The sequence below is a fragment of the Sceloporus occidentalis genome, unplaced genomic scaffold (assembly GCF_023333645.1).
Source record: "Sceloporus occidentalis isolate IW3139 unplaced genomic scaffold, rSceOcc1.0.p SCAF_78, whole genome shotgun sequence".
Lineage (NCBI taxonomy): Eukaryota > Metazoa > Chordata > Lepidosauria > Squamata > Phrynosomatidae > Sceloporus > Sceloporus occidentalis.
The window spans coordinates 217,563-231,866 of record NW_028317058.1 but is presented as its reverse complement, the minus strand read 5'-3'; the positions used below and the strand labels follow the sequence as shown (position 1 = coordinate 231,866).

General features: G+C 37.2%; 1 protein-coding gene across 1 annotated transcript in view; it reads left to right on the top strand.

Annotated features, from left to right (window-relative positions):
* Nucleotides 1-13,884, top strand: part of LOC149285481 (AP-3 complex subunit beta-1-like) — a 103,996-nt gene extending 90,112 nt beyond the window's left edge. The window contains exons 25-27 of the mRNA XM_089495260.1: nt 542-639; nt 5,310-5,448; nt 13,731-13,884. Coding sequence (XP_089351386.1) covers nt 542-639; nt 5,310-5,448; nt 13,731-13,884 — 391 coding nt within the window. The remainder of the gene's footprint in view (nt 1-541; nt 640-5,309; nt 5,449-13,730) is intronic.
* Nucleotides 13,885-14,304: the final 420 nt, after the last annotated feature.

The window sequence follows — 14,304 nt, the reverse complement described above, 5'->3', positions numbered from 1 at the left end:
GAATGAAGGTAGATTATGGGGCAATATCTACAGAAAGTCAATAATAAAAAGGATCAAAAAAGGATACAATATGGGCAGGTACAAAGTCCCAAACATGGTGGGCTAGACCAGGTAGTCTTGGTACATTATATCACTTGGCTTCTAGCTTGGCTTTAGCCTTGCTGTGGTGGTGCTATGGATTATGACGATCAAACCCCAATGAGCCTCTCCTGAAAGATCTGAGAGCTGGAACTGCATTGAATCAGAGCCCAGAATGCCATACTCTGCATTATGAGACCTGTCCATCCCTTGAAGATGAGGGATATCATTGTTCATTTTACATAACATCCTCATTTAGTGAATACACCCCTTACTCAATCACTCTTTTCACTTGGTTACTATAGGGCTCTCAGAGCAGCTTTGCCTACTTGATGCTTTCTTGTTGGTTCTTGTTGTTTTTATACATGCCATCATTTTAGTTTGTTTACTATATGAGCGTGCCTCAAGCGTATGCTGGTTAACCTCCAACATAATGCATATAAATGTTTAATTTTCATTGTAGCACCAAAGAAGACAAGTTTAGTGTTGGAATCCAGCCACCTCCTGGAGAACTTCTCTTACCAGTGACCATGTCAGAAAATGATTTTAAGAAAGAGCAGGGTAAGGCTTCCTTGATTTCTTAAAATTTCCATTTTTACCTAATTTTACACCATGATTTTATGATTTTGTCCACAATAGAAAAAAAATCCTTCCTAGTGTTATTGTTTGTTTTTAATAAAACCTCCTTCATGTGACTGCCGTTTGCAATTTTAATTTACTTTTAATGGGAAATTATTCGACTATTGTGGGTCCCATGTATTTTGGCAGACTGTCTCTAATTATATAATCTAACTAAAAAGCCCATTTGGGAAATTGAATTCTATGGGTTTAATGTATAAAATATGGTCTAAAAGCACTTCACTTCACAGCGTCTGGTACCCTCTGGCCGTGCGTCCCAACGACTGCCGTGCGCAGACTGCAGCTTGCGTTTGATGTCCTCTTTATGTGTCCATGGGTCTCTTACGCATCTAATGTTGGTCTTTTACCTGTCATATTTTCTAATGGAAACCCTGTTGTCGTTTGTTTTGCTATCCTTACTGCTGGCTATAGCCTACCTAGCTGCTTCACGGCTCTTCTGCAAGCCAAGGTGAGTGTGTGGCCCTTTGCCTCCTCTCTGTCTAAGGTGAGTTTCTGTGCATTAGGTCCGTTCAGCGGCTTTACGTTTCACCAACCTTTTTTTTCTTTTATTTTTTGTTTTCTGATTAAGATGTGGAGGGCAGAAAATATACAGACAATAAAATGTGCAGAGAACCCCATCTTCAACTATTCCTAAAATGTTTTATGTTTAGCCGTATAACCAAGCTGCTGAACATTCTGAGATCTATGGCCTTGAATATTCTGTGTTTCAGAAGATCACAAGAACTTTTAGAAAGATGTTTGGTTTCGTTCAAGTTTTACACTTCTAATATGCCCTTTTCTATTATAATTACCATCATCATCTTTTATTTATATAGCGCCAACAAATTACGCAGCGCTAGAATTGACAGATCTAAGACATAACATTAGTTGGACTTTCTGCCTGATGGAAGTCTATGGGGTAACAGACTTCACTAGCATTGCCATAAAGAAAACACTCAGTGTGGTGTTTCAGCAGTGAAAGCTGTCCAAGTTATCACAGCTGACAACAATTACAGCCTCTAGGTCTGCAGATAAAGGAACAAAATGAGATAAAAACAGGTTTTTGTCAATACTAACCTACATTACTGAATACAGCTCTGGAATTTATGCTCGCGGAGAGAAATATCTATCTATCTTTTTTTATATTTTTTGGGGGGACCTCCTCTTCACTATAATTGTATGACATTTTTACCCATCATTCTCAGTGATATATTTTTTTTATTTCAGACCCTTTTTAACAATGACCATATTTTCAATAGTAAGCGCCCTCATTGATCAGTCTAGCGCCACCTTTGCTACTGATTTACATTACTAGCAAACTCCACCAATTAACCCCCAAAAGCCTGCCAATAAATAGGGCCGAGGACAGGTAGATTTAAAATCTGCCTTCACGTGGGCTTTTACACCGTAACCGCGCTTCATTCGGGGGGAAAAACATGATTTGAAAGTTAAAGCCACAACGTTTACTTGGTTTTTATTATGATTTATGCATCCAACTTACAAATCCCACGTAAGCAAGATGCTAATTCTCGAACTAGTCGGACATATACTATTTCCTGGCCCTTAACTACCTCGAGCGATCATATTTGATGCTCCTTAATTAGAGCTCCTGAGTTGTTTTTTTTTCTTCTTCTTCTTCGGGTTCTTTCCATCTCAGCAATCGAGACAATACGTTTGCTTACCACGCTACTCTTCAAAGTGTTTTTTTGCATGTAAATTAATCTTAATTCAGTTTACACTGTCATGCTGAGTGGTACAAATTGCCTATAACAATAAAGCAGCACGAGTTAAAATGGGAATGGGGGGGGGTTGGCGAGGCAGATTGAACGTGTGGCTTTTCTCGTAGGATGTTTCTTTGCTTTATGCCAATACATTAGATGACGATAATGAATCTTCTCTTCGGAAAAACATTGTATAGTTGATTTTTTAATTTTACTTCAATGGAGCAGTAACTTGTCTTTCATAGAACAAGTTTGACAAACCATTAATGACGAGAGTGTTAAGGTTAAGAATGAAGCAATGCATTCACTCGTTCGAGTGCTGTGTGTTTTTTGGGTTTTTTTTTTTTTTTTCTTTCTTTTCCATTTCTAGAAGATTGACAAAAGTACTAGCTCTCCAGCGTTTCATTTAATTACATGCCGAAGGAAACGGGCTTTTAACATAAACATAGTTGCTTTTGATTATTCAGCATTTGCCCTTCAATAGCGCTTAATGGAGACGGTTTAAAGCGTAAATGAGCGCGCGCTGCTCTGTGGAGCGTTGGGTCGCTCTGCGCTCTCTGCTTAAAAGCCGCTATAGAATCTCTGCGTTTCCTGTTTCTTTTAAAGCTTTTGTCCAGATATTGAGGTTAAACAATCTAAACCGTTGTGTGTCGTTCCACAAGCTGATGCCATTAAGGCGCAGTATGCTCGATGCTGAGCCGTTGATGCTTTTCCGTGCAGTTAGCCGTTTCCTGGGAAAGTGTTTTTTGTTTTTTAATTTATTTATTTTATTTTTTTATAGAATAAAAGGATCGGGTAGCAAAAGCTTCTAAAACAGGATGGGTTACAGTTATATTAACTTTAAAAAAATATATAAAAAAATGTGCAAGAAAAGAAAAATGTTTTATTGATGTTGGAGGCCTATTTGACCCTTTAAGATTCAAATGCAGACATCTGAAGATATCACATCTGCATACCTCCCTACTTTTAAGGGGGACATTCCCTTTTTGGAACACAAATCCCTCTGTCCCATTTTCCTCCCCAGATGTCCCTGATTTTAGCTGCGTATGAGTGCATCCCAATGTTCTGCTGCCCCACATCCATGTAAGTTGTGTAAAATGTGTGTAGGCTCCATTGTGTAACTTGGCTCTATTCTAAATGCCGTAGTCATAATGCTAATAAGGCACAATCTCGCATTTAAATGTCTCTGTAAATCCTGCCCTGAGCCACGCCCCTAACCACGCCCCTAAAATGTCACTTTCTGGCCATTTCAAATGTGGCAGTGAACTTGCCACCGAACGCCATCTGTCATTTATGTCATTTGGTGGTGGTTTATATCAATTAAGGATACATATTTTTTAAGTTGAAGCTTGTGCATATTTGTGTATGCATGTGTGTTTGTACCAGTGAATTCCTCGTTTCCATCATTCTACACACGTGTCTCCTCTTAAGTCCCTCTCACCTCCCATATTCCTCCCTTTCTCACCTCTTGTGTTTTCTCTCCCCTCCATTTATCTCTATATCCCTCCTCTCTACACCCCCACCTATCGCTCTCTATATGCCGCCATTTTTCTTTTCTACCCAGTTCTCTTTTGATTATGTTAGTGATACCCATGAACGTTAGTGGCATCCATAACATAAGAAAGTATTCTTAAAGTCCATGTTTAATACGCCTATTATTTTATGTCCGTGTATATATATATAATATATATATATATATATACATACACTTCATTTTACATTTTATGTGTACATTTAATATATTTTAAAACACAGAAAACAGGATTTTATGAGCGTGTATATGATTTTATGAAAGATCTGCTTATACTTTATTGTGAATGTAAAACCTCTGCATTTTTCCCCATGTGGTAGTAAATTCCGTAGGTGATGTTGTTTTATTTTAACAGCCATCTTTTTGCTGAAAAAAGGATTGATGCAGGAGAATTGTGTACTCTGTCGCACCAGTCGGTTTATCATATGTGTATTGCCGTTTTAATACCCAAACTTGTCATCACTTACAATTTAGGGTAATATCTAATTTTACTCTGTTTTACTACATAGCTTTAAAAATGGCAGCAGAAAAAAAAAATAAGCCACGCAATTTTTGGAGAAATAATATGGAGTTCATGTAAACGTCAAATTTAAATCTCTTTGCAGTACATATATCCTTTAGAATAGTTAGATTCCTTTCAGCCCCAATTACCGTGTTGTTATGCAAGTTGTTTTTAGAACAACTTTAAATTAATTCAAGGCCGTTTTTTTATTTAAATTTTTTTTTTTTTTTTTTTTTTTTATATACCAGGTTCGTTGATAGATCCTTTCCTAAGTTTTGGTGTAGCTTGAGTTAACTTTGGGTCCAATTTGGCTATATGCACACTTAAAGAAAAAGAAAAGAAAAACTGACTGATTTGAATTTAACTCTAAAGCTATAAATATTAGAATTAATTAAAAATGTAGCCAAAATGTTTAATTCTGTAGGTTACATTTTTATGGTAGGACCAATCACTTTCAATAGGGATTTATTTAATATAATTTGTTCCCTCGTTACAGAATTATTTTCACAGAACAGTCTGCTGGTACAATTAATGTTACTAGAACTATTCCGAAATAATGGCACATCAACTATTTACAATAATGCCAATTTGCTACCAACTATTTAATCAACACTTAAATAGCAGCAGATACTGTGTTACTTAGTAAGGCTGTTTGCAGGCTCATAGAAGGAATATCCATATCTGCTCCACGTGGTGCCGCAAAGAGCTGTACGGGGTTATTAAACAGGTCCATTTGTGTTGGGTTTATAAATGACAATCGCCCTTGTGAACCAGACTTACAGCGGCAGGGTGTCTCGGTAATGTCTCCACTGCCTCTCCCTGAATCTTATCATTTATATTTCTTCTGTTCATCTTTTAGGAAAGCTGACCGGTATGAATGAAAGCTCGGCGAGTATTACCGTTTCTCCGCAAAATTCTACACCGCAAGTTTTAATCCAGAAGTTAGTAACGGCTGCAAACCTCGGGGTCGTTGCTTCGGGGGAAAATGACGTACACAGGTAAGGGTTTTGGGAAAATATGTTGTAAAAAACATGGACTTTATTGATTTTACATGGTTAAATACCCGTCCTACATTATAGAAATTAAGCAGATCCCAACATTGGTGTGTGTGTGTGTGTGGGGATATATATTTCTATATCATTCAAGCCAAAAAATAATCCCTTATTAAATAGAAAATAGGGTCTTTCTCATTTCTCGCATCAAGTAATTATATGGGGTGTAAGTTGTTTTTTTTTTTGTAAGACTTAAATAGCAATGTTTATGATGATTATTGGAAGCTTTTAGTTACACGTCGGCTTCTGGTGATTATGTGTTGGTGCATCTGAAATATCTTGGACGTTCCTATGTGGTGTGCTCTCCAATGTTAATACTTTGGGGTCTATTCCATAAAGGGAGAGTTGACCGGGATAGTTGTGTTTTTTATGGGGGTCCAGCCACTGTAAACTTCTGCTGCTCTGTATAATGTATACAAAACCCCCTCCATTTATTATCCATGATTATCTATCATACGTGTCAGGCTCCCGCGACCTGCAGGATTTCGGTGTTGACTCTGCAGCGCTTCTCCTGGAGTTTTCAAATTTCAAAGTTATTGATAGAATCAGGGTCACTTTACAGAAAGACCGCAGTTTATACTCAGATGTAACGGCTCCTCTTAGATAACTTAAAAGTTTGGTTCCAGATGTCAATGAGCACTATAACTGTATGTGAAGATCACAATAAAAGCTAAGAGAGAAAAACTGGACAAGAATAAGAACCATGCCACAGAAAAAAAGAGAGAGATACGGGGCTCAGGAAAATTGGTTGTGGCATTCCCACAGGCTAAGTTTTTAGTTTAAATTAATGTTGTACACGTATGTGTAGACATAGCAGCCAAATCAAATCATGAGAGACTGCAACGTCGGCATCTCAGCTTAGCAGGTGCGCTAGAAATGTATTTATTGCTGAGCTTAAGATGAAGGTTGAAAAAATTAACGTGTTTTAATTTTAAAACTAATCTTGGAAAAAAATGTCACAAAGCTACCAGATTATTACTTTAATAATTGGAACCATAGGGTTTGCTTTATAGTCGGTTAGATGCCACCGGTTAAAGAGTCGGCGAGGTTGATGCTTAGGGCTGAGGTAGTGTTACCTGGTAAGCGCTTGTGAAAGTCCACGAGAATGGATCTCACTATAGAAGATAGAGTCGTCTTACGTCAAATCTGATTCATAAGCTTTTAGGACCCCAGAGGTGTAGGGCTTTCGTTCAATACTATATTTAAATGTATTGACTGTCAAGTATGAATCTTATGTGTGCAAAAATGCAGGTGAGGGCAGGAAAGGGTGTGTGTGTGTGTGTGTATGTATGTATGTATGAATGTGTGTATATATATATATATATATATATATATATATATATATATATATATAATGAAGGTACAAGGTTTGGGCACCTAGCTTTTATCACCAGCTTTTTAAATGTTTCTTTTTAATTTTTATTTAATACTGGAGACCTTGTAACTGGGGTCCATTTATTTATTAACTTTGATCCCCACTGCAGGTGATCTATACTGAATGCATTGATGATTGCAGTACCTGTGATCAGCCTGCTGGGGGTGGAGGGCTGTAATTATCAGATCCCAGCATAGAAATAGACCCGATGAAAGCTATTTTAGTATTGTTTCTGGCTGTGTCGGCACTACCGCCGCCAGTAAAGATTGCTCAAACAGAAGTCCCTGCGAGTGCAAATTAGCACGCATTCATGAGAACATCATGTGGTTATGAATGGGTAAAGTTTAATATTTAATTTAATACTTAATGAATAAACACAGACCGTTTGGGAACCAATATAAAATTATATAAAATATAAAAAAATTATATAAAAAAAAATGAAAGGCTAGAGAATGACCTGTCATCGTTGATGTCACAACTCTAGAAGTAGGATAGGATCTAGAGAGATTTTTATATCCAGTAGGCTACATGCCCTTCACCAGTGAATCTGAACTTGCATCTTCAATATTCGGACAGGTAGGTCTATTTTCCCTTTCTAGATTTCCAACTATTTGGTTGAATCAAGTGCAAGTGATCACTAATTAAAATCTTGAGATACAAATATAAAGAATCCTGATATTTTGGCTACTAAATTTTCTAGTAGATTTTCTCGGCACAGTATGATGTCAGAAGTAACTTTAAGTGGTAAGCTAAGCTGCTTCTTTTCTCTGCCCATGTTCCATTTTTAGTCATTGTAAATTATTTTTGATGCGGTATTTTTTTAAGATAAGCCATAAAATGTTTTTAAGTTAAATGATTGTTATAATGTTTCAAAGATAACCGGACACAGTTTTTTGGTATATTTCATTCTGAGATCTCTGAAAGGAAGATAAGCTGTGGGCCATTAAAACTTCAGGACTGTAGGAGTTTTCAGTTGTGTTCCTCAAGGGGAATGAAGAGACCTTGCATACTATTCAGTGTTTCTGAAATGAGGTCATTCTGACTTTGGGGTCTGTGTTTTCCCAAAGTATTTAGACTGCTGCAATGGGATATTTATCCCTCTCTCGGTTGTTCCCACAGCTGACCTAAAATCAGGGCAAGGTTATAAAATGTCCTTAAATCTGTTTACCTGTCAGAATACATGCTATGCATCTTCATTTTCAGGTCTCACCTTAGTACCTTCAGAAAATCTCTTTGACCTCTGAGCGTCCCATTCCAGGAAACCAGCATGTTATTTATATACAATATTTGGATGACTGTTAAAGGCAGCGGCACAAGCCATGCAAAATGTACCAGGTTGGATAATCTTATAGAGAAGTCATACATTGCTCTAGAACAAAAGTTTAGAGATTGAGGAATCTTGAAGGTTCTTTAGCTTGGCGCATGACGCTTGTCCTAGTGAAGGTCACTTTAGAGCAGACCAAAAGTTACCTCCAGTAGGACAATGTCCAGGATAATATCTTCACCGTTCCATAGCTGTTTGAAATTAGTGTTTATTTATTACTTTGTTATATAAAAGCAGGTTTGGGAACATGTTTAAAAATAAAATGATCACGTTTTATTATTATTTTCATTATTTTCTGTATTGTGAATATATGTTTGTCTGCAAATAGCTGACATCGCTTTGCCCAGGTGTTTTTCATCCCCTTTTCTCAAGAGTACTCTCCACTGTTTGCCAAATCTAGTTTCTCAATTTATCAACTCCCCGTATTGCCAGGACTTCCTTGAAGTGATCTGCTCTTTTCATATGCGCCTGTGGTATGATGTGATGTCATACTCACACACGCCAAGAGGGTGATATATGGAGAAAGCAACACCTTCATTGGTGTGTACCAGTATGACATCACTCACAGACACAGCGCCCTCCACTAATTTTGGCACCCTTGGTAAATGTGAGCAAAGAAGGCTCAGATCTTTTCTTAGAAAAATACATAAAAATACTCTGCTCTCATGGATATCAATATTTATACAACATTTCTGTGATATGTTTCATCATTCAACATTCCATCTCTAGATTGTAAGCTTGCGAGCCGGGCTCTCTCCACCTAATGTATCGGTTTGTCTTAGTCTGTCAATTCTCATCTTGTCATATCCCTTGAATTTATGTATTGTATTAAGCGCTGCGTAAATTGTTGGCGCTATATAAATAAAAAATAATAATAATCTCAGAGCTGGCATTAAACAGAACTGGCTGCATTCTCTTTCCGTACACTAGGTGTCAGCACTGCTATGACATCCGCCTCTGAGACAGCTATGCATACGCAGCCATGTCTTATATATAACCCCTCATCGCAACAGTTCCATTTACAGACCATAGGAATCTGGAGTAACTAACAATATTCCCATTAAATTAACTATCGTACACCTATCTGGAGGCAGCTGGTGATTTGTTTAAAGCATATTTCGCATGTGATCACATAGAGAGAAGCAAAAATAATTATACTGTTTGCCTACAAATTAATGAGTCCTTTTACGTCTTTTAAAAAATAGGTAGACTCGCTTGCTGCAGTTATTTTGCTTGTATTTTGTTTTGTTTTTTTTAGTCCGGGTAAATGATCATTAAACGTAGTAGTAACAGGCGAAATGAAAGCATTAAATATGAATCTAGTAGATGGTTCTAATCTTGTGATGTGTGTTTAGGAATGTAGTATAGTAATGTTAATAAACACGCATGTATCAGAGGCAGCCTTTAATCGCATGTGTGCGTAGTCCAGCCTACGGATACCGGCAAGAACCAAAATACTAAACAATACATATATAAATATTGAGCGTGTGTGTGTGTGTAAACAATGCACCCTATTGATTTTACTGTTAAGTAACGGGGCCACTTACACATTTTTAAGTAGTGCTTTTGTTTTTCGCTGTGTGTTGGGTTGTGTTATGAGGATGCTAACCTGTGTTTTCTTGCACATTTGTCAACTTTTGGCTAATTATTTTTATACAGCTAGGGCAGGGCAGCGCTTCGCCTGATTGTCTTTCTTGCTAATGGGATTCTGTCTGCTTCAGCAGGCAGTAATTGAAGGCTTCATGTAGGGGTACAAAGTTTCAGCAGTAGTTGGCCATTGTCACCTCCTCCGGCAACCACCCGAACAGGAGAAGACAAAGAAATTAGCCTGGGAATAGTAAACCATCAGCCAAAGCCACTCGTTTCACTAATGCTTAATCACAACTAGAAATGCACACATTTCCACGCGGGGCACTAGGTCCATATGTTACTGGATATGACCAGTTCTCCTTTTGCTTATTTCGTAAACATCTCTATCAGCTATTCCTACCACGTTAACCATTTAAAAGTGGACTGAGTTCTCCCCGCTGTAGATTTGGTTATGCCGAAAAAGCAGCAAGCCCAATTTGTACAATTCTTTTCGTGAATATTTATATTTTTATTTATTAGTTATATGTACTAATAAAATCAACTGTTTAAATTTTGATTTTAGTTCTATTAAAATGTGGTACGCTGAAAAATTCTTTAAAAATGAGTAATTAGTTTTAATTTCTTTTATTTATTTTTTCTCTCAGATATACAATTATTTTTCTTTTTAATCTGGGCTCTGGGTAAACCACTCTTCTCGCGGCAGAGAGATGAAATAATTCAACGTGGCGTTATGGTGTGGCTCAACACAGACATAGCTATCACTCGTGAATAATATATATCTTGCTGGACGGTATCCGCCATATTTTTTTCCTGTTGGAAATATTTTAGCTTTGAATTGTTTGTATTAAACAATCAAAGCAAAAATCCATATGATATACAGTTACTTTGTACATTATATTGTGAAAATTGCACTTTGCAGTCAGTCACATGCTGTGACAATGACATGGGCATCTGGGAAGATATTGCCGCGCTTGCGCCGAATGTAGGCTTAGATTTGAACTTCATTGATGGAGCTCTGTATGGACGAGAATAAAAGGCACTTTGGGTGGAATCTGCGCACATATCTACGTACTATCACCCACACAACTAATTGTGATTAATGCTGTCACAACACGATATTCTGCCTCTCCAGAGATATAGCACATCCATGAAGGATTCACTCTCTTTACCAACACATGCTTAATTTCTACTTGGCAGTTCACCCAGAACCGCAGAGCGCTGCAGAAACGCAAATATAGAAACTATTACTTTCTCTATCTCTAAAGTAAGCTAATCGCGTATTGTAAAACAAACCCCCAGGACACGTCTTAATGCCTTATAGGCAGTGTTCCCTCTAAGCTGTGCGCTTGTGCGCTCGCACATAGCTTTTTTAGAGAGCGCACATGTCCAAAAATTGTGCGCACAACAGTTTTTCCCAAGAAAAAAAAAAAAATTTTATTGAAACTTTTTACGCGGCGCGGATATTGTGCGCACAAAAATTTTGCTCTGTGAAACTTTTTGCACAAGAGAAATTTTCTGCGCACGCCAACTAATAAAAATTAGATGGAACATTGCTTATAGGATTCCAACAAGTTACTGGCAACGGATCGGGTAGGATTCACTTTATTTGGTGGAATGAAAAAGAAGTGTATCCATAATAAGGAAGCATCAGAAATAAACATTTTCATAACAATCCGTATCATTGATGTTCTTTTTAATGGTAATATTCCATAAAGTTCGACTTATTAGACTGTTATCTATTAAAGTAAATACCATTTAAAAAGTATATTATTTACCTATAGCCATAAGAGTTTCAGGGGAACATTCTGGGGTAAAAGAGAACAGAAGTCTCTCTTTCTGGGGACTGTTACTTGAAAGCAGATCTCCCTATTATAAGGGCAAATGGGCTTTCGGATAAAGCCAAAATATACATTTTCTAAGAATGCATTCTGGGGATAGAAGGTGTTTAAGGGGCCGAGGTCTTGCCTGCAGTATTTTCACACTAAATATATTATTCAGAAGTTTTTATTTTACAATGTTTATAGGGAAAGACATACACTTAATTTAAATATGGCGTTATCCAGAATTAATTACATTATCTCTTTTTATAAAAAATAAAAAAAAAGATTTGAAATTTGTGAAAGCAGCCTTTTGGTGCACACAGGGTTAAGCTAAATTACTACAGCGAAGAAGAAGAAGAAAAAAAAAGAAATTAGGTTTTTATTGTTCTCCCAGAGCATTTAACACATGATTTAAATATGTCTGTGAGTCATGAAATTGTAATGTTCTGTGTTAAATCATTCTTACGAGAATAAAAATCAAATCACCAGCACAGTCTGCCTATTATTTCTTAATGTTGGGGGAAAAAAATGTTTAAGTGTTCGTATACAGGATCTTAACATACTGGCTATTAAAAGGCCAAAACAGTGATTTCATAAATAGAAGTGTAAATGAAAATTTAGATATTTAAGAGCAATTATCACCGACGGTCAGATTATAGAGGTGGACAGTTAAATTATTTAAAATGACTAATTTGTCTAATTCTCGACACTGCTGTCAAAACACTCCTTAACGGTTCTCAAAAACGTTACAGGGGAAAAAAATCACAGTCTGGGGAAAAAAGTGGTGAAATAAATATTGATTTTTCTATTGATAAAAGAAAGTACAGCAATTATTATTATATAAACTGGTTAACAAGATTTAATTCCCACATAATGCCGTCCTAACTAGTGTAATGTGTTAAGAGGCTTTGATGTGATTAACGGAAGAAGAAGAAGAAGGAAAAAAAAAAAAAGAAATTACTTTTCATTTAAAGGGAATCTGTTTCCTGCTAAAGTGGCTAATATTTTAATTAAGTCTAGTGTGAAATTTTTTGAGTATCTTTGATAAACTCCCTCTTTTATGTTGATGATAATTAAAGAGATCCCTAAAGACCTCGGAATGATCTGCGCGAAGCCCACGCTAATTGTTAGACATGAGACACTGACCAGTTGGTTTGCTGTTGAATAGCCGGCGTCGTGCTGTCAGTCGAGTCATTTTATTTTATTTTTTTTTCTCCTCCATTGTTAGCCGTTGTCAGGGCTAACTGAGTCCTATTGTGGCTGAAGATGTTTCACAAATTGAGGCAGATGGCTCCGATTGAGACACGTGTCATTCAGAAAAGAGAGAAGGGGATTGGCCGCCGGCGCGGGGTCACAGCAGGTCACAGACTTGCTCCCACACTTGTTAGTGTTTTCAAAAGGCCTTGCGCAGCGACTTCATTGTTGTGAAGTTAGGAGGAAGAAAAAAAAAAAAAAAGAGAGAATGTTTTTCACTTTATACGGAATGGAAAGTCTACAATGCAGCCGCCCCTCTCGCCGGCTCTCGCTTCTTTGTACCTAAAACGGCTTTTCAGTCAATTGCCGGACATAAAAGGACAGTTTTCCTTCTAATTACACATAATTAGGAAGATGTTGGTGTCTTGGAATTTTGTACCCTACATTTAATTTTTTTCTTTTTCCCCCCAATTAAATCTAATAGAAAATAACACGTTTTAAGGACGTTCTGTTTGCTCGGTGTTTTCAATACTCCACATTTTTTTTTAATCATTATGTAGCAGGGGGATACGAGGCATCCCATTCCTCTTGGTAGCTTACATTTCTCTATTCATCCTTATTTTACAGCCTTGGCTAATTGCTGCATCCACAACATTATTATCGTCTTGTAAGCATCACAAATTAAGGTGCACTTTTTTTTTCTTTCTTTTAATTGATCAATAATTCTAACTTTATATATAAACACACATGCGTCAGGAACGCTTGATATTAATTGCAAAAGAAAAAAATTAACTATGTCTAGGAAAATCCTTGTTGATCACATATGGTTACGATATGGTAAAAACAGAAACAAAAATCAATGTTTCATTTACAATCTGCATCACGTTACATTTTTATTTTTCTGCTTTTTTCGTTCTTTTTCTAGATTCGCAGCTAAAACTGTGCACAGCGGGTCGTTGATGTTGGTCACAGTGGAGCTGAAGGGAAGCTCGGCAGCGCGGCTCATCGTAAACACGGAGAAGACGCTGATTGGTTCTGTTCTGCTGCGGGAGCTGAAGCCTGTCCTGTCCCATGGGTGACCGGCTTACATCTGGACTTCTGAATCTGGCACAAAGCAAAAGTGCCTGGCATCCACTACTGCTGCCTATCATTTATAATAATAGCCCTTCCATCTGGCAGTAGTGGGAAGAATACACTCTGGACGATCTCGTCTCCTGCTTTAGAATGCTAGTATCTATCATGTATGCAAGCACTTGTGATAGCTGAGCTTGCTAACCAAAGATCGTATGTTTCACTGTCACTTATTTCTCCATTTAAACACATTCGCCATTTGTTAGTTTCTTTTGCCCATATAAGGAAATATTGGGCACTCAAACAATAAAAAAAAACCAAATCAGGGTAAATTACAGCCTTCGTATATGAAATAGTGTTGTCAGGTTTCCTGCCCCTCGCAGTTATGGCAGGTCCTGTTTAATGTGTTCGTACTGCCTTGTGCTGAA